General features: G+C 42.1%; 1 protein-coding gene across 1 annotated transcript in view; it reads right to left on the bottom strand.

The window, feature by feature from the left end:
- Nucleotides 1–1,837: 1,837 nt before the first annotated feature.
- LOC143341788 (uncharacterized) overlaps nucleotides 1,838–21,088 on the bottom strand; it is a 30,139-nt gene continuing 10,888 nt past the window's right edge. Inside the window, exons 2-5 of the mRNA XM_076764999.1 lie at nucleotides 8,381–8,433; nucleotides 8,244–8,317; nucleotides 5,586–7,325; nucleotides 1,838–4,954 (exon numbers count right to left, since the gene is read on the bottom strand). Of these exons, the coding sequence (XP_076621114.1) occupies nucleotides 2,783–4,954; nucleotides 5,586–7,325; nucleotides 8,244–8,317; nucleotides 8,381–8,420 (4,026 nt within the window). The 5' untranslated portion in view covers nucleotides 8,421–8,433 and the 3' untranslated portion in view covers nucleotides 1,838–2,782. The remainder of the gene's footprint in view (nucleotides 4,955–5,585; nucleotides 7,326–8,243; nucleotides 8,318–8,380; nucleotides 8,434–21,088) is intronic.

Genomic DNA, 21,088 nt, shown 5'->3' with positions numbered 1-21,088 from the left:
GAATACCACTAACAGTTTCTGATTGTTACAACGCTACGTTTTTGTATTCTTGTTGTACATAAATCGCGAGATTTATAATAGCGTAACTGGAACGATAGAGGGTGCTATACATATAGTACATATATATATATATTTTGATATAGTTTCGATTCTCGGTTGCTCGAAACGCGATCTAGGGTTTCGCGAGCTTTTCTTCTCGATTTACGCTATTTAAAATTAATAATATCGCTAGTTTCGTTCTAATTTTTATCGGCGTGTATTCGTGATTTATTCGTATACTTTCCTGGCAACGGGGTCGCTGAAACCATTCTGTGGAAACACCTAAAACAGTGAGCTTGGAAAAATTCTAATAACCTAACTGTTGCTATTGTATAAGTAACGAGCTTTTACGTACGCGTTGCTTCGCGACTGCATATATTTTTTATCGAGAACTGCTTTCAGAGCAGGTTGTGTCGCGCGTCGATAGAGTGTATGCACAGTTTTCCTAGCTAAATATCGAATTTCGAGATTTCATTATAGTTCGTGATATAAACTACCCTCCCCGGTGTAGTTTCGTGCAAGGACCAATATGTTCATAGACCAAAGTATATTCGTGATCCAAATTAGGTAATTAAAAACGTTTCTCGCTTTAGCTGTTTTCTTTTTTTTTTTTTTTTAATTCTTTCGCGAACGTTTACCGCAATCTGTGCGCGTAAAAACGTTGATTCTGCTAATTGAGTTGCCCTGTTGGCGCCTACAGTCGGATCGAAGAAAGAATCCATCCGGGAGACCCTTCGACGCACATTCGGAGGGTGGAAATTCATCCGACTCTCCGTTGGGTGATTGGTAGCGACGGAATCGAACGCGCAACGAGTCAAATTACAATCTGAACAAATAAACTTTGCTTGACTATTGTCTCTACGTCACAGTTGTTCCCTCTAGACTCTGTTTTTTCGTTGATTTCGAAAATACAGTGTCCAATAATTTATAAGAGATAAATTAATCAGGTAACGAGTGAATAGAAACGGAAGAAGCCAAGGTGAATTCTTTCGTTGATCCGACTATAGGAGCAACAACGCGAGTCTCATCGATGTGCATACACAGAGTTTAGCTGCAACGTCCACTTCTTGCTCACCCTTAATCAAGTGGGCAATGTAAATACTTTGGTATGCGTGTGCCTATTTCGTCTGATAGTTTAATATTGTTACTGTATATATATATAAATATATATATAAATATCGTATACTGTACAACTGTACCTTGAATGACTGAAAAAAAAAGAAACACGTTAAACTAATTGTCAATTACATGGAATTTTACACGATGTACACGATGAGAACGATTTAAGACGAGTACTTGTTACGAGTATAATTAAATGTGTAATGTATGGCCTGTGCATAATTCTAAATTAGGTACAATCAAAGTAATTTCCGTAGGCCTATACACGTATATACAAAATACACACGCGTATGTAATTGTACGAGACGAAGGAAAGGAAGTTATTCGACCCTAGAAACGTACGTAGTCGCGGGGTAAAGTACTATTTTGCCAGGCAGAAGGTATATTTGATTGCGTTTTATTCTGGCGTACGGCGACATTTGTAACTGGAAACGGAGGGTCTTTTTTATAAAAGAAAAACGTCACTCTTCAAATTAGTATTTTACTCGACTGTGACTACACGCATGTAAACATTTATCGTAACGATATTAAATGGATTGTAAATGAAATTGGAATATTAATATCATGTTTTTTGATGTGTTTCACCTACCACGTTACGTTCCCTCGCTCGTTGCCAAGGTAACAATCAACCGGTAATTAAAGAGGTACTCGACCTATTCTATTTATTTGTTGCATATGTATATATATTTACAGTGTTCATATAAATAACACGATGTACCGACCATATCGATTCTTTCGCTATTCGCGTAAGGATGCATAAACATATTAGAATAGAGTGGCCATGCAATGTGGTGGGGATAGCCCTACGGGTGGCCTTCAGCGGCCAATTTAATCTTCATACGATTCAGCTTCTTTCAGATCAACTAAAACGTCGACGCCACTCGATGCTACGAGACGTTCCATTCCCGCTTTCTTCTTCCGATTTTTCCAAGTAAGTAATTATTTATAGACCTGATACGCTTTACCGTTCCTCGTTACGTCGATGCATCCGTTACGACATTAAATAACACTAATCATCGAGCACCCGCCGGTATAAATCGAATAGGATACACGTTCTAAATATCTCTATTTACAAAATATCTCGTAGCGTCCATTACTTTTCTTTTCTTTTCTCGCAACGATACTACAAGCCATCGCTGAAAATAAGGGACGCTTCTCAACGGATTCTAACGTTACGGATAACTGTGTATTTTAAATAAATTAATGGCATAATTTATTTCGTTACGTCTAGAATAGAATTGGGAATAATTTCATACGCGCATTTGGTATCTTTCGTTTTCTCACGGAGATGCTGAAGGTACAACGAATGCACAGGATAACAGACTCGTAATTATCGCGCGTATCATGTTTCTTATTATCGTTTAAATTACGCGATAAGAACCGTTGCTCCCACGATCAATTATGCAGCGGCGCTTCTTCGCGGGCCGCCTACTTTCGGTATAAACGTCTCGTAAAGTACCTCGATCTCAATTATTTACAGTTCAAAGACGCGACGATTGCCATATTAAATCAAATTACTCAAAGAATTTTCTGAATCCCATTCGAATGGAAAATTTGGAAAAGCAAACAATGAAAATTCCCCGAGTCGTCGATACCAAAACGTTTCAGTTAAGCGGGTCTCTCCTTAGCTTTTCTTGGACAGTTCCTGGAAGAAGGCCTCGATCGGTAAGGTGGGCTCCTCGGTCGGCAACTTGAAATGCGAGGCGACGACTCTGCTCTCCGGGGAGACCGCCTTGAAGAGTCCCGGTTTATCGTAGAGAGCGGAAGCGGAACTGGTTAAGTCAGCCACGCTTTGCGAGGCCTTGGCGAACAGTTCTTCCTCCTCCTTCGATTGGATTTCGAACGCCGCTGTGGTGGTCTCCGACGTGTCTTCTGTTCTCGCGGTCGATTGCTGGTCACCGACACTTGCTTCATCCATTGGACTCACGTCCACGTTTTTGGTAGTGCTGCTCACGACCGGTTCGGCGACGGGATTTTCATTTTCGACGTGGAAACTCGGCTCGCTTTCGCTCTCGTTCGCGTTCTTAACCTCTTCCCCGTTATCAGACCTCGCTGGAACGTTTGTGGAAGCAGCTTCCTCCTTTTCAACGGGGATCTCGTTAGCCGCCACTCTGGTAGTCCCTATTGTAGTGACCGCAGAATAGAAACTGGTTTCTTCGGCGGCCATTTCCGTGGCCTCCGCCTCCTTTCTTTCGGCGTACGCGGCGGTCGAGGTTTCCTTTTGCGCGGACAGTCTGCTTTTCATCACCGGTCTACGTCTCACCGACGAGGAAAACACGTTCTCTGGTCGAGCTGTGCTCGGTTTCGACTGATTCTCGCCATCCTGGGACCTGTTAGGGTTGCTGGTGGTCCCGGAAATCCTGCTTCTGTACACGTTCCCGCCGATGGGTCTTCGTTTGGGAACAAATCGATGGGACCTCTCAGTGGTGGACGAAGGAACATCTTCAGCAGCGTATTCCTGATCCTTGGGCGTCAGAGGAGCAGGAGACGTAGTCCTGTAGTTCACTCTCGACATGTACTTGTATCTGCCAGTCGTCTCTCTAGCCGTGTCGCCATTTTGCTGGACCTGCTGGCTCTTGTAACTGGAGCCTCTCTGCTTCGTGTGAACCGCTGGAGCCACCGAAGCTTCCGTGGTCGAGGCCTGGGACAATCTGCTCTTGTAATCCAACCGACTTTTGTAATCCTTGATGCTGAAACGTGGCCTCGTAGTGTTCCCAAACCTCATGGGTCGGATCTTATGCGTTCTGCTCGTCGTCGAGCTTACCACGGGCGCCTGAGTCGTCGATGGAACGGTAGACGTCGTCGTCGGAACCGTCGTAGGGATACTGGAGCTTAGACTCGAGCTAGATCCACCTGTAGAACTCGGGGACGACGCTACGGTCGCTCTGTCGAAGTAATTACCCTCTGTTTTGATGAACAGATCTTCCAACGGAATATTAGTGACCGCGCCATTTTGTTGGGGGTTGTAGCTCTCGTTGTTAACGTTCTCCTCGATCCTGCTCTTCGTCACTTCCGTATAATAGTCCAGAGGCACAGCTTCCGTAGTATCCACTCGTTGCTCATCCACAGTCTTCTGCGAGGAATAATCAAAGTGTTGATTATTCGGTTGATTCGTCACGAACTGATTGTACTCGTTGTACCCAGGAACAGATTCCGTCGGCGTCCTGTACGTGTTGATCGGCGTGTGGACGATCTCCGTGACGATTTCAGCCTCGAACGGTTCACCGTGGTTCACTCTGTTCCTGTGGCCAGGTCGCTTCCTGATGTTGGCCTTCTTCTCGGTCACGGAGTCCCCGTAGGTTACCTGCGTGGGCTTGATTCGCCTTCTTCGCGAGCTGTCCAGCTGCTGGTGCACCTCTTCAGGCCTGTCGTACCTCCCGTAATCGTCCACAGCGGCCGTGATCGGCTCCGGAGTCGTGGTCGTTGGTCGCTTTCGTCGCAGTTGTGCCCCAGGTCGTCGCGTTCTAGGCTTCTGGGTGGTCGCTGGCGGCAGAGTCGTCGTTTCCGGCGCCAGAGTCGTCTGAACAGGCACCTCCTCGATGTGCAGCGTCACCGGCACCGACGTTTCTGGAGGTTGAATCGGCGCTTCCGTTGGCAGGGGCTCGTACGCCACCGTGGTCGATGGTTTCCTTCGCCTATATTGATCGCGCGATAACTTGTGGGGTCTATGTGGCCGTATCTCCGTCTGTGGCTCTTGGTAATTCGCTTCTTCTGGTTGGTTTTTAACGTGGTAATCCTCGTATTGCTGGCTTTGTATCACCGGGGTCTCGGAAATCACGTAGTCGGGCTGCGTTACCTGGGGAAACGTTCGTAAATTGTGGTACAAAATTTGTCGATTTATCGAAAGCAACGTTGAAACCTCGAGACGATCGAGCAGACTTGCGGCGATTACCGATTAAAGTCTAATTGTTTGCTTAAAACTTCCGGAGGATTTCGAACACATTCGCCGAAGAGCAAATTAACGACTGTTATTTGGTCTGGTCCTGAAACTTTTAATAGTACTTTGACGCCATTAAAAGTTCCCGGGTAATGATGTTGATTCGGGCAAAAGTGCGATCGGAAACGCGGCAGAACGGCGCCATGAACTCATAATCACCGAGTCGCTTAACGAAATATTCAAACTCGTGCAAACACGTAGCTTTAACTTTAACTAAAAAGTGCAAATATCTTTGTAAATATCTTTCAATTTTCCTGATTCACCTCTGCTGTTTCAATTTGACAGAAATAAGAATATTCAAACCTTTTTAAAACGCTGATACAAATGCGCTACTTTGTCCGGTTTAAAAAACACTAAAATAAATTTACTACTCTAAAAAATTAAAAACCTTCAAGAAAAGCGACAGACTTGGGGCGGAACCCGATATATCTCACGCAGACGACGGTTCCATGCATTCGACGCATTCGACGCAAGATTTATCGAACCATACCTGTGACTGTTGAACTTTTGGCAGCTCGCCACGCTCGTAGTATTCCGTGATGGCTGGGGCTGCATTCGTGGTGACCTTGGGTATTTCGTACTCCGCGAACTGGTCCGCGAAAGGCGATTGGCCCTCGACTTTGGCCAGTTGCTCCGATTGGTTCCTGGCAGACTCGACCGCCAGCCTGGCATCCTCCTCCTCCTTCTGCCTCTGAATCAAATCCCTGAGCTCTTCCTGTCGTTTCTTCAGTTCCTCCTGCTGCTGTTTCTCGATCTCGAGCTGCTGTTGCCTCTCCTGCTCGGCCAGCCTCTGTCTGTCCCTCTGCAGCAACTGTTGCTGTATCAGATACTGTTGCTCGTTGAAGTGCTTCAACGATATACTCTCCGGCGTCTCGTACTCCGGTTCAACGGTCTCTGGACGGTCATCGATGGGCAACACGGAGGTCTGGTACTGCGGCAGTTGTGCCTGGGGGCCGATGAAGTGCACCTTGGGCACTTGGGGTATCTGGTTCGAGCCTGTCTCCTCTTGATTGAACTTGGACGGCGGATTGACGCGTGGCAGGACCTCGTTGATGTCTGACGCGTACTTGCTCTTGGGCACCGGCCAGGCTGACGGCGGGGGCGTCAGATCCTGTTGCTCAGAGACGTAATACGTGTTTCCAATACCAGCGGTGGGTAGAACCGAGTCCTCCAGTTGCTTGTTTGCGTTTCCGTGACTTGGGCGTTTGTATTCCCTCACCAGGTCGTCGTCGTGTTGGTACTTCGGGGTGGTTGGCGTTTGCGTGGAGGAGTAGACTTCAGGAGGGAGCAGAGTCTCGTAGGGCAGGGATGGCCTCAAATTGTATCCGTTGTAGACTGACGGGGGCGTGATGTAGCTGATCTCGTGACTCTCGTGCACCAGGAACGCCGGGTCTCTTTCGTAGGACGTCTTGTACGAGTGAGAGGGATGGTTCACTTGGGTGAAGAAGTTTCCAGTGTTGGGGGAGTTAACGATCTGCTCGTTGTGAGACGGCTGCTGGTATTTGTCGTAATTCGCTCGGTGGTCGTGCTCGCTGAGTCGTTTATCCTTGCCGAAGTCGGACGCCAGCCCTGTGCCAGGCAGCTGGAAGTAGGGTTTGGCGTTGCTGGAGACTTTGAGGGACTCGAAAGGTTTGCCTTGGTACCGTGGCGGCTGGAGCATTTGAGGCACGTACGAGTCCGCGTAGTGTCTGTTCTTGGTGTTCATCGGCGATGACGGAGGGTTCGTGGTCGAGGCGTAGCCCTTGATAAAATACGTGGCCGCCTTTATTGGATCCGGCGGTTGGTGGAGGCTCTGGGGAGCGTAAGGTTGCCGCAGGTAAGCCGCGTTATCGCGTAGTATAGGCTTCCTATGGTGGTCCATGTCGAAACGGTACGCGTCCTTGGGCGGTGGGATCAGGAACGTGTACTCGCGAGTCTCCGAGCCCACGTGTTTGTTCAGGTGATTGTGCACCGGCATCTCCACCCGCCCCTTTGGCCCACCGTGGCTGAAAACCGTGAAGCTACCGAGTATGCTTGGCGGATTGTAATCGTGATGAGGTATCGGTTTGTTCTTCCTGGGTTTCAGCTTTTCAGAGGCGGCCATGTGCTCCTGCAGCTTGCTCAGGACAGGATGAAGCGGCGCGTTCCTCTCGAGATTGCTAGACGGCGAGACGTTCGTACCGATCGTCTCCTCGTATCCGTTCGTCAGCGGTCTCCATCCGTTTGCGATCATCGACGATCGCGTCGGTGGCTGCAAGAGGGTGATTTAGGTTCGTGGGTAAACGTTCTTGCTCCACTTCCGAGGAGTTAGCCTCGCGGTGGAATCACGGTTATTATAAATTCAACTTTCTCTACGGCGAAATTCCTGTTACGATTTTTTCGCCCATTTCGAGACGAGTAGAAAGTTTTATGGGGGATTCGGAAACATTAGCGTTAGCTTACAATTTCTTGATATCGTCGTTTCCAGTCCGTTTTTTAGATTAAATTGAGATAAATGTCTGAAAGTAAACCTTTAACTCGACTGGAGCGTCTTCAATATATGCATAACAGGATTTTCCACTACTGGGGACTGGAAAAATTCATTCTCAAGACGAGATACTGAGGGAAATTAATTTGGACTAATAAGTACTGAAAGAAATTGTAGGTTATGGTATTAGGGCGGTGCCAATCGATGGGGGAGATCTTCTTTGCGACAGACAGTACACGCGAGATGCAATTTTATATTTCTTTTTAACCAATTATTTTTTAGTTCTAGGTTATTACTACCTATGAAATGATTATATTTGTTATGTATTGACATTTTTAAAAAAAGTGGGCCCTCTCACTCGTCGTACAAAGTAAATTTGAAGTCCTTCTGGAGGATTAACCCTTAATTGGTGCCCTCTGCAAGTTTGAACTAATAATTATTTAATATATGTAAATGTAATTATTTGAAAAATGTAATCTTCCAATAGTCCATTATTTTTTTAATGCTTTAAAGGAAAGTTGATTTCCATTTACCAATTTGGTAAAAATTAACACGAAGTAAAATAATTCGGTTTATATTGAGAGGTCACGTAAGGGTTAATGCTATGGAGTTTAAAATTAATGAGTCTATTTTTCTATCATTTTGTGGAGAAGAAAAGAGACGAACGTAATACTTACAGGGAAGTATTGTTAATTTACTTACGGGTTTGTTATCGGAACGGTCTATCGACACTGTGATGGCACCGATGGCGGTGAAAAGCCCCATTGCGAGGACACCTGATTTGCGTAACGGCAATTGTTAATCGTCTGATCAGAAGTCCCGTCGCGGGGCATACTTACAATTCAATATAAGCGTCATTGTGACAGACCATGGGACCATTTACGCAACCGTTCTGCAACAGAAAAGCGTATTCGATCGTTAGGAGGAGTTATCCGCGTCGCGAATTACGAAAGGAATGATAGACATTAGCAATTCGGTGAGTCAGCCCTCCTCGAGTGCCACTCAATTGTCAGGATACGAGGACGGGAAAAGTGTAACGCACGATGGCAGAGAAAGCGGTATCTATCAGCGTTCTCCGTATCGTTTCCGGTACCATTTTGTCATTTCTAAATCACGGCGAACGGTGAAACTCGAAGGAACGATGGAATTTCTCGTTTTTCCTTTTTTTCTTTTCCTTATTTTTATTTACGACTCCGTAATTCGCCGACACTTCGAGTTTACAGTCTACTTTTCCCTCGCGCCGTTGGAAAAAGCTCCGGCATTGTGCTGTGATCGATTCTTGACGACTAAATAATGTATTTCCACTTATTCGATCCCATCGAGAAACCTGCCCGCCGGAGACAACGTCCTGAGAAAGGCACGTTTCGTTCGATCTCATCGTACGCTCGGAGAAACTGGATCATTCACGCCAGATATGGTAAACCAAGCTGATCGAACGTTTCCAGGATCCATCGAGGCCTCGACGGTCGTCGTCATGTGCACGTGACTTCGCAGTTTCGGTCAGATTCGCATACAAATAGAATAATATGATCTTTCAAATATTCCAATCAGTCCTAAAATATAGAATATAGTATGTTTGAATAGTTTTCTGCTTTCGAGGAAGTCAATTTGAAAAATTAATCGGGCACGAGTAGAATAGAATATGACTTGGATATCGGCGCAAGTAGAAACGGCGAGTAATGGACAGACGCGCCAGCCAAGTCCAATTTGATCGGCGATAAATCTTCAAACTCAATTATCTCGAAAGCGACGCGCCATTCTACAAAATTTTATTCTACGTTTACGACTCGTTCCAGCACGTTGAATCGAATTGATGCGTAACATAGATCCTCTCCCATATAAATTATAAAGTAAACTTCTTCTATATTGCAATGTCTAGGATAAAGAATCCAGGACTATAATTCCATAGTTTGTGTGCTTTTTAATATTAGGTTCCCATACCTTGCGTTATATGCTAAAAATCGTTGGGGAAAAATGGCGTTCCAAATTAAATTAAACCGCCCAATCGATATCGGGACATTTTTCACAAATCGAACCCTGGAACATTCGAAGCGAACTGGCGTCAGAGGGTTCGCGCATGCGCGTTCATTATGGGATACGACCGTGGTGCCACCTGCGCGGCCAAAATCGCCCGTGAATCAGAAAATCAATAGAGCAAGTGCATTTAAATTTCACGCAGATTTCGGTTGAATTAATTACAAGCATTAGCTTGTCCCCGCGTGGACGAGCGCGCTTCTGGTCAACTTTTGGAACGGCTTCCGGCGCGGACGTGTAACTGCGCGCACAATTTAAACTACACGTCAAAGCGACGGAGTTTCGGGAATTACAGCCGACGAAGTAATTACCGGATCGCGTCTGCGGGCGTCCAGAAACCGAACCGAGCATCAGGGACGATTATCGTGGCATTACCTTTTCCCCCGAACGTCTATTTTATCGCCATCGATCTTCGTTTTTAAGATCCCTTTGGCCACTCTATCGGGCGATTACGTACAAAACCGATCGTTTTCCAAAATTTATCGCTCGGTAATTACACTCTAAGCGGAAGGAATTTAACTGCAGGAACGTTTAAAGATCAAGCCATTTCTAACAATTTATGCCCCCGCGTTTCGACCATTTTGTTTTGGTTCACCGCTGGGAATATGTGGAGCATATTCTGTGACGCGAATTCCTAGAATATTCCCGACTCTTATGGCGACCCGACGAAGGGACAAAGGAGAGTCGAAAAATAAAAGAGAAACGTTTATTAAAATATCCGTCTCTTCCGGACGAATAGTTTTCCGGAAAATGTTCCATTTGCGATCGTGACACGCCGAGGAGGTAGTTTATAATACGATGCAATTTTATAGAATCGCTAAACCACAAAGCATTTGTCTAAAAGACTTCATCCACGATACTTTTCCAATTCAGCGTCGTAGCGAAACTTTGAAAGGTAATTCCGTCCCTTGTACTTCAATTCTCCCCGGTAGAAAAAGAAACACCTGCTCCTTTGTTTCGAGGTCAGGTTTCAAAGCGTCTTCCGACTACTTATGCAATATTCTTTTATTCGATGCATGATACGGGGGAACAAGTTCGAAAGGAAGACTTGGCGAAAATTCAAATTCAATTTATTTCGATCCCTTTAGAATTTATCGAAGATCCTGAAAACAATTGTATTTGAATTTTGTGTTTCTGTGTCTGACTTTACTTTCGTTCTAGAGGCATCGTGATAGTAATAGTGGTCGAGATTTTCTTTTTGTTTCAGGAAGCCATCCACGTTATGGTTAAACGTACGACGAACTCTTTGCGTTCGCGTTTCTTTCGCGTCTCTGGCGTATTTCCATGCCTTTGTTGTCCACGGCTATTTATCCAGCGTCTCCGTGCCACTCCTCTTTAATTTGTCCCTCGCCGTCTATTAATCAGACGCGCGAACCGTGGAGCGCAAAGTGGCGATTTAACGTTGTATTCGAATCTTGGGAATTAACGAGCAAGTCGAACAGAATTCAGCGCGTGTAATTGAAGGTAACTGCGCGGTGTTGAAAACCGTTTCCTTTCCGAGCGACTGTCGAGGTCAAAACTTTCATGCGCCGCGAACGGGGGAGTAATTATACCGAGGAGGAGAAAAAGGAGAGTGTTGCTATTATTATTACTTTTTAAGGTTACGTTCAGACCAAACGGTTTGTTAAACGCGCTGGTATATGGGCACCGTTTTTAGCCGAGGTTTGCAAATCTCTTGGCAAACACAACCCTAAAAAGAAACAACATTTCCGCGCTCGAAATGGGTGGTAAATTTCAAACGAGCCAAGAAATATACTGTTTTTACTATCATGAGCTAGCCTTGCAAATTTTGTACTCCCCTAATTAGGGGAGTCTTTAGCAGCAACCCCCGACGATTTTAAAAACATTCGATAGGCTTTAAATTGAAGATTTTCTATTAAAAATTGTTATTTTTTATTTTCATACTGTTTCGTTCTACAGAATCGCCTTTTATGGGATCACCATTAGTACTCGAATACCCCGTACGTAACGAGACAAATCTCCAAAAAAGAATTACAACATTTGGACTGCATGCTTCTTCCTTATCTGGTCTACTCAACGAACCTCTCTGCCTCGTATTACCATCTATTTAGAATTCCAGACAACTTTCTCAAAGAAAAGCAACTGGTTAACCACGAAAGTGTGGAAAATACATTCGAAGATTTAATGCGGTAAAGCAACGAACTATTCTTCGAAGGATCGATTAAAAACAGACATCCGATTGTTACAATTCACGGGTAATTATCCGTTATATAAACGCGAGCGCTGTTATTTCACAGCTTACAGGAAATACCAGTTATTTTAAGTAATTAAATAATTTCATTACATAAGATATATCATTTTATATATATATATAAACTTTGGAATAACGTTCCCGGACGTACAAGGCTGAAATAATATTTCCCGTTTCTATTTTTACGTCTGACGTGCACAGACATCGTCTACTTCATCTACTACTTTTAACTATCAGTTCTATTTAAAGATTATTTGGAGAATTCTTGAGTTTAAGTTCATTGTAGCAGTGTTTTTAAACCTAGGATGTTGAGATCTAAATAAAATATACAGTAATCTCGAGTGTTTTCATATTATAGTACATAGAAATGATTTTTTGCTAAGAAAATATTCACAGAAGTTTCGCTGAGGGGTTGCTTTCTGTTCTACATTGTATGCTGCACAAGCAGAGCCGTAACAAAGCTGAGGCAGAAGAGGTTCATGCCCCTGGGCGCCATGTTGCAATGGCACCCTTAACATCACAAAAATCAAATTAATTACTTCGATGAAATAGTAATACTTTATTACACAAATAGTTCTGATTTCTATCTAAATAATGAATATTTTATTCCATCAAGCGAAACAGTTGTGTTTGCCTTGTGCACATAAATAGAGGGAATAAATTAGGTTACAGTTTGCTGCTACACGGAACGAGGAACAATTATTTTTTAAACTCTATCGTCACGCCTCGCGGATCCCCTTAATTTCATCGAATCAGCGACGTTTTGGACACCCTTTAGCGTTTTCCACTTTCCCGCGTTAATTCCTGCTGCTCTTTTTTAGCCAGCTCGCGTATTCCAGGGTTTCGTCTTCGGTTCCGCGTACTTTAATAACTTTAATTAACTTCCACGGCTTATTTTTCCGTTCAACAATGGCGTCCAGGGCGTTTCCGTCGCGTAATATCTTGATTTCCCTGCGTATATTGGGTGTCATTGTTCGATGCCGTGAGAGAGGCGCGAAATTATCAGGGAAAAACGACGATCGCCGCTAGTGACAGTAAAGAAAAAAAAAAATAAACAGAAAAGCAGATACACCGAAGGACAATCATGCGAGTTTAAACTCCTGTGCAGGGAAGACAGGATATCTTTAATTATCTCTTCGCCGTACACTGTCTTCGGGAACTTTCTACGCGGTGTGCATTTCCGTTTATTAGAAAGGAAGATGGAGGAATTCGATAAAAAAGGAAACGTACGCGCAGGTTATTCGTGCCGATAACAAGACGTTTTTTCCGTCCTTTACACTTTTACGTCTTGAAGAAAGAACAGAACATTTAACAAGATACTGATCGAACTAAATATTTATTGCCGCTTCCTGGTAGAATTAATGGCGGGAAAGGGTACTCGAGTGGTTAGGAAACGCAATTATCGAGTTCCTTTGTGTTTTTGATCAACGGGATTGTGTGGAAAGCGTTTTATTAATTTCGTTCGAAAGATTCATTCGACCCGTTGCTTGGCTCGTCTGGTTTTAAACAATTGTTACAGGAATAATGCAACCCACGATCGACAGGGAAAATTAGTCGTCGCTGAGATCAAACGATATTCGGTAGGGTAAAGATAATAATGGTAAATAAAATAATCGTTTGAAATATTGTATCGTGGGTACCAGACAACCCTCCTGACAAAGTTAGGAACTATAGCAATTTGCATGCTAGTCGTTCCCGCGTTAGTCACGCGGATGCTTTCACTTTTCCACAACGGTCCGCCCCGGTTTATATTATTTCACTAGGGATCCGTTTTATATCGCACATTAGAGTGAAAGTATCTAATTTCAGAGGAAAAATTCCGGCACGCGGTGTCCCGTTCCCGTTTCGAACGGCACGCAGCCCATTCGAGTTTCGTTTCAATAATGTCAACCAGTCGGTGTGCTAACCCTTCGACGATCGTCCACCCACCCAGAACAAACTAGGACATCTCGACAAAATTTTTTCTCTGCTCGAATATACGTTTTTACCAACCCCTTTGATGGCGTTGACACAGTTTGGTCGATCGTGGAAACATTAACCATCGATGGCCATCATTAGACTGAGGATCTTTATGCAAATTTATATTTTTGTTAATAAAATTAATAAAATGAAAGCTTTACAAATTTTTTCTCTGCTCGAATATATGTTTTTACCAACCCCTTTGATGGCGTTGACACAGTTTGGTCGATCTTGGAAACATTAACCATCGATGGTCATCATTAGACTGAGGATCTTTATGCAAATTCATATTTTTGTTAATAGAATTAATAAAATGAAAGCTTTGCAAATTTTTTCTCTGCTCGAATATATGTTTTTACCAACCCCTTTGATGGCGTTGACACAGTTTGGTCGATCTTGGAAACATTAACCATCGATGGTCATCATTAGACTGGGGATCTTTATGCAAATTCATATTTTTGTTAATAGAATTAATAAAATGAAAGCTTTACAAATTTTTTCTTTGCTCGAATATATGTTTTTACCAACCCCTTTGATGGCGTTGACACAGTTTGGTCGATCTTGGAAACATTAACCATCGATGGTCATCATTAGACTGAGGATCTTTATGCAAATTCATATTTTTGTTAATAGAATTAATAAAATGAAAGCTTTGCAAATTTTTTCTTTGCTCGAATATATGTTTTGCATCAACCCCTTTGATGGTGTTGGCATAGTTTGATCAATCGTGGAAACAAACTCATATTTTTATTAATGGAATTAATAAAATGGAAGCTTTGCAAATTTTTTCTTTGCTCGAATATACGTCTTTATCAACCCCTTTGATGGTGTTGGCACAGTTTGATCAATCGTGGAAACAAATTCATATTTTTATTGATGGAATTAATAAAATGGAAGCTTTACAAATTTTTTCTTTGCTCGAATATACGTCTTTACCAACCCCTTTGATGGTGTTGGCACAGTTTCATCAATCGTGGAAACAAATTCATATTTTTATTAGTGGAATTAATAAAATTGGAGCTTTGCAGAGAGTTGTCTCAACCCCTAAATATAATAATTCGTATCTTACTTTAAATTTTTTAATTACTTTTTTAAATTTGTTTATTTTAATTACTTATATTTTTGCATATTGATTGTATTAAGTATTATTTATATCTTTGTATTCTGTAGTTCTTTGAGAATTAAAGTTTGTTGCGGTCTATGGATCCACAATTAGCCGATGTAAAGTCTTGGGAAACGCGGTTTTCAGCGGAATTGCGTCACAGCAATATTCGCGCCATTAGTCTACCATTTGTGCTCCGTTCTGCGTGTTCCGTAAACGCGTACAAGGAAGCGCGCGAACGCGGGGAACCTTTCCCAGGGAAACCGAGGAAACCGCGTAAGACGCGTGTATGTAAAGCACGGAGAAGGAATTTCCAGTCCCACGAGCCAGTTCGCGAGGCACCGTGACTCCTGGATTTATTCAAACGACCCTAACAGGACGCATTATCCATGCGCTAGGCATCGACTTCGATGCCCTTGAAATATATATTTTATGCATCGTAAAATACACGTTTATATAGTGAAGTACAGGACTGTTCACATTCTAAACTGATGAAAAGACTTTGCAAAATTATGGTACGAAACAAATCTGTGCAATTCTAGGTGCAATTGATACTATAACAAACGTAGCTCTCAGTGTTTTTTATTATTAATTGCTTAAAAAATTGTAGAAAATTTGGATAAAGTAATAAGGGACTAGTTTTGCAGTAGAGTTATAAATATAAAATATAATTTTTAGATTGCAGTAGAAGTCGAAAGGAGAAAGAAATGTTACATAAAGTTTGCCAATAGACGCAGACATTTTCTGAACTCGATGATCTATTTTACTACCTAGTACTTGTACCCCAAGGGTGATATTTTCTCGCATAAAGGCAGATACAACTTTCTAGAACCATCAAACACATCATAAGTATTTCCAAAGTCTCCCCTAATTTCTCTTCTCTACATATTTAATTCCGCCCAAAGTTGCTGCTTTGCATTCAGCGAAAAAATAATTGCTCGATCATTGCATAATCCTACCACGAAATTAGAGTCATTATCACGAGGGTATCTATCTTCATATATCTTTTACTATCCAATACTTGTACCCCAAGTGTGATATTTTCTCGCATAAAAATACAAGATACCAAACACATCGTATTTCCAAAGTTTACCCTAATTTCTCTCCTCTACATATTTAATTCCGCCCAAAGTTGCTGCTTTGCATCAGCGAAAACATAAATAATTCCTTGATCATTACATAATCCTAGCACGAGATTAGCCCCGATTTATTGTGTTCTAATTCATAGACTCGTAAGAGCCATTATCACAAGGGTATTTATCTTCATATATCTTTTACTATCCAATACTTGTACCCCAAGTGTGATATTTTCTCGCATAAAAATACAAGATACCAAACACATCGTATTTCCAAAGTTTACCCTAATTTCTCTCCTCTACATATTTAATTCCGTCCAAGGTTGCTGCTTTGCATTCAGCGAAAAAATAATTGCCCGATCATTGCGTAACCCCCAGCATGAAATTAGCCCCGATTTATTGTGTTCATTCTAATTCATCGAGTCTGTAAGAGCTACTATCGCGTATTACGTGTAAAATGGAATACGGTACAAATTTTCCAATCGTTTTATTTGCTAGCAACGGGTTTCGTCGCGTTAAGTAACTCTATCTCCCAAAGGTTTGTAGCCAGTAATTGACGATTAATGCGTAGACCTATCTGGCTGCACGCAAGTGGAAAGCGAAAGGCCGAGGGAAACAGAGCGTGACTCTTTCGCGAGATCGCGAACGCGATTCGCTGAAAAACGGGCTCCCCAACGTTATCGTGCGTTGCCTTTTCTAAAAATTAACCGGTGGATACGCTGGCCTTTCGAACTGGACGCGAAACATTTTTCCCCGTCTCGTTAACGTTTCTGCTTCTCGATCGGATCGCGAGCGATAAGAATTCCGCGATCGTCTAGAAAAATTTACAACCCACGTTGGAAGTTTTACGTGGCGGTATTAACGAGTTGCAGATTTTCCTACACGCTAACGGAATTCTTGTCGCGGAAACGCGATCTTATCCGCGAAGCGCGTAAATCTGTTCCGCGCGTTTCGAACAAAGCGTTACGAGCTACTTTCCTTGCAAATAATTCATTCGATAATTATTTCATATCGGGGGAGTTTTGGATTTATCATAATTTATAAAAATTCTCGCAGAGTCGATATATCTTTAAATTTCTAAAAATTACCAGTGGCCTGGATCACTTTCTCAATTGAAATAAAAATTATTTTAACGTTTTTCGTAAGTATAAATTCAGTTCACCAATCTTTTTTCTACATAAACTGCGTGGTCTGTGCTATATTTATCATAATTTATAAAAATTCGCGCAGTGTCGATATATCTTTAAATTTCTAAAAATTCCCAGAGCGCTTGGATCACTTTCTCAATCGAAATAAAAATTATTTTAACGTTTTTCGTATGCATAAATTCAGTTCACCAATCTTTTTTCTACATAAACTGCGTGGTCTGTGCTATATTTATCATAATTTATAAAAATTCGCGCAGTGTCGATATATCTTTAAATTTCTAAAAATTCCCAGAGCGCTTGGATCACTTTCTCAATCGAAATAAAAATTATTTTAACGTTTTTCGTATGCATAAATTCAGTTCACCAATCTTTTTTCTACATAAACTGCGTGGTCTGTGCTATATTTATCATAATTTATAAAAATTCGCGCAGTGTCGATATATCTTTAAATTTCTAAAAATTCCCAGAGCGCTTAGATCACTTTCTCAATCGAAATAAAAATTATTTTAATATTTTCCGTATGCATAAATTCAGTTCACCGATCTTTTTTCTACGTAAACTGTATGGTCTGTGTTATAGAACGAATACAGAGCAAACGTGGAATCAATTTCGTACCAATATAGAACGCAGAGCCGAAATACACGAGGATCTTTCTTATCCGTAACGGTTACGAGAGTATTTCGACTCCTCGTAAATGTTTCATCGGGAATTTTCGTGCTGCCAGTTCGAGATCCATAGCTATATTTGGAAGAGTTTCAATTCGTGGCATATGTCCGAGAATTGGTATATTCTCGGGGGTGCGCGGTGCCCGCGATAAGCACCGGTCGTTATAATACAGATTATTAACGGCTATTAATCATGCTCAACGTTCAGTGAAACTGGAGACGTTGAAATTAATGCCCTGCGACGCGTGTACGGCGTACAGTGCGCCTGTAGCCATTGTTGCTATCGAATAACGCACATACGCGTTTAGGGGTGCTGTGAATCGACCATAATCACCGCCCAGCTATGTAATAAAAATCATTTCTGACGTCGACGATAGATTTCTCGACGGAAAAAAGCCGTTTCCCGACAAAGGTTTTTTCGTTCGACGTGTTTTCACAGTCACGGCGGATCAGATGCTATTGCAAAAGCAGGAAAGGCGATAGAAACAAATCGAAAGGGGAAATGACCGTGTCAAATTGAATCTACAGCGTTCAACGAGCGTAACAAGATAATGGAAACGATCGTAAACGAACAGCTGCAATTAATCTCGAGTATGATTTAACTTTCCGCAGTCCTCGATTCCTGACGAAATTTATACGTTCGTTTTACTCATCGTGACTCGCTAAAAATCAAATGCGATTTACACGAGCTCCCAACAAATTCAATTTCAAATTCTAGCGGCATTTATACTGATAAAAAATTGAATTTTTCAAATAGTTTTTCAAAATAAATGATACTCAATATAGATCTCCAGGTGCGTTTCAAATTTCGGTTTCTTTATTTACCAAGAAATTATATTTATTTTAGCTCAGTTTTCGAGGGGATTGCTACTGTTGAATCAGGTAAACTGTTTAGTCATTCGATTCAGCTTTCTTCGTTGATTACGTGGCCGTAGATCCGCGAACCAACTACACAGCGATCTTCCGTTTCGACGATGTGAATGACTTTCTTCCATTCATCGTGCGCCGCACGCAAAACAAAGGATTATCACCGATTGCGTGAGATCGTACCGATTACGTGGGAGCCTCTTATCGTCCTTTTTGTCCTCCATTTTACGTAATACCTTCTACTCGTTACCCTTTCCTTTCGACACATCTTTCGTCGCGTTTCGGTACCATTGAATCGTCCGCTTCCTCGGTCGTTACGATTTACATTACGCAACAGATATTCCATACTTTACGTTTGGCCGACGCTCACCGTCAGTAAAAATATAGCTTTGCCGGTAATAGTAAAAAAAAGTAGCACTTCGACAATAAACACAGCTATTAAAAAAAAAAGTGTGAGACCCGTAGATCCGTAGATCCTAAGCAATTCTGGGATTCTCTCATTATTACAGCGTGATTCCGACCACAAGCAGAAGAATGAACATTCAATTAACATTCTTCCACGTTAGAAAGTGATCGAGGCTCAAACACTGATCGTTAGTTACTAATAACGTTTAATTCATTCCGGAACTCTGGCCTCTTAAGCCCGCTAATAACTTCATTAGCAACCGCGCGAAGATATTTCGTAAATACTACATCGAATCGAGTTATAGGCGTTTATAGTATTCGTTAAAATCTTCTGTATCTTTTTTAATGACACGGATGGTTCGCGGGTAATTTCGTAATTGATGATCTTCATCTTATTTTAGCAAACAGAATCATCCATTACGGTTGCTGACACCTGTTGCCCAACACTCTGTATAAAGTTCGAAAGAACACAGGCGTTGACGAAACAGGATGCAGCCGCCGCGATCGCGGTTTCGCTCGCACTTTCTTGGAGTGAAAGATTTCGTTAGAGATCCCCCCTTGCGTGCGCAGAGAAATTTAACGAGCGTGATCGAAGTCGATTAATTGCTGCATGACACGTTCGGGTGAAACGTGGACTGCGTATCGTCGCGTACGAGCGCGGGAATACAAAGGAGCGGCCCATGAATGCCGAACATGAAATTCTATTTACACTTTCTTGAATATGAACGACACGGAACGACGTGTGCAGCCTTAGAGCAGTGGGTCACCGGTGCCAGCCGATGAAAATCGAAATTGAACCTTTCCAAACAATTAATGGGAGCCCAAGACATTTTATTTGACACTTCTGACGTCAGATTAATAGGAGAATTTTGCAGCATTCTTGATGACAGAATTATTTGAAATTGTACTAGTATTCGTTGTAAATAATTTTTGAACGCTTTCCAAGTCACCGGTGACCACCATGACAGTCAACGTGTTAACAATGGAAACTTTTAAAATTTACTTTCAAATTTTATTAAATGTAAATAACTAAAATTGAAGCGATCACGAGTATCTCGAATTGCGATTTAACTCCAGATTTAAGGGATGAAACAAGAACCCTCTCTTTTTTTTAATTTCAAACACCTAACAAGGCAAACTTTGCATCTGGCGGGAGAATAAATTATTAATGGTAGTTTTGCAAACAAAGTGCGCGTACTTCGCGTTTAACGTTGGTTGTGCGAATTCCATGCGCGACGTCACGAAGTTTCGTTTAATTGGAGTATCCAATGGGTGGGACGAAAGCGGGCGCTCGAAAATTTCGCGAGACGAATAAATATGTATCTGCACGCGTACGTATCCGTTAATTAGTGGCCAACATTTCTCGGATGCTTACGAGCATAATTATAAGAACCCTTTTGGTAGTTTTAATTAACGGATTTCTCGGTTTGCAGCATGATTCACGCGGGTCGATGCAATATTATTCCGCAATCGCGTTGCATCACGACTCCCTGCGCTCGTAGCAATTAAAGATACAAGAAAATTTTTTCTCTTGACGAAGAGGAGACCGAGGATATCAGAAATCTTGAAAATCTTGAATTTTTCTTACCGCTTTATAGGAATTCATTCGACGTAGATCTAGTCAATGATACGTCAAATCGTGATTCATACGCTCGAAAGCATATTATATACGCGTAACCCATATTTATTATTCAAATATATGTTTAAAGAAAGGTATGAATATTATAATTCCAGAGAAATTTTTATTCCAACGTTTTAGATATACTAATTGGCCCCCTTTAGAAATCGAGTAGCCAGAAAGTTTGAAATGAAAATGCAGCCACAATGTGGAAACCATAAAATATACGCGAGACTTAAATTCATTACCGAACGAAAATTGTGAGAAAGTCTGGTGAAAAAAATTTTTTGCTTCATTTTTCGAGGGCAAACGAAAGAGAATTTTTTCAAGCAAATTCTGGATAGGAGGCGAATCTGTTAAAAAAATTTCTGAAATTTAACCGAGCACCGTGACAAACGCGTGCTCGCGCATTTGATCGCGCTGTATTCCCAGCGACGAGATGGTCGTTTAATTGAAAACTC

The sequence above is a fragment of the Colletes latitarsis genome, chromosome 5 (genome assembly GCF_051014445.1).
Source record: "Colletes latitarsis isolate SP2378_abdomen chromosome 5, iyColLati1, whole genome shotgun sequence".
NCBI lineage: Eukaryota > Metazoa > Arthropoda > Insecta > Hymenoptera > Colletidae > Colletes > Colletes latitarsis.
This window is presented reverse-complemented; position numbering and strand designations above follow the sequence as displayed.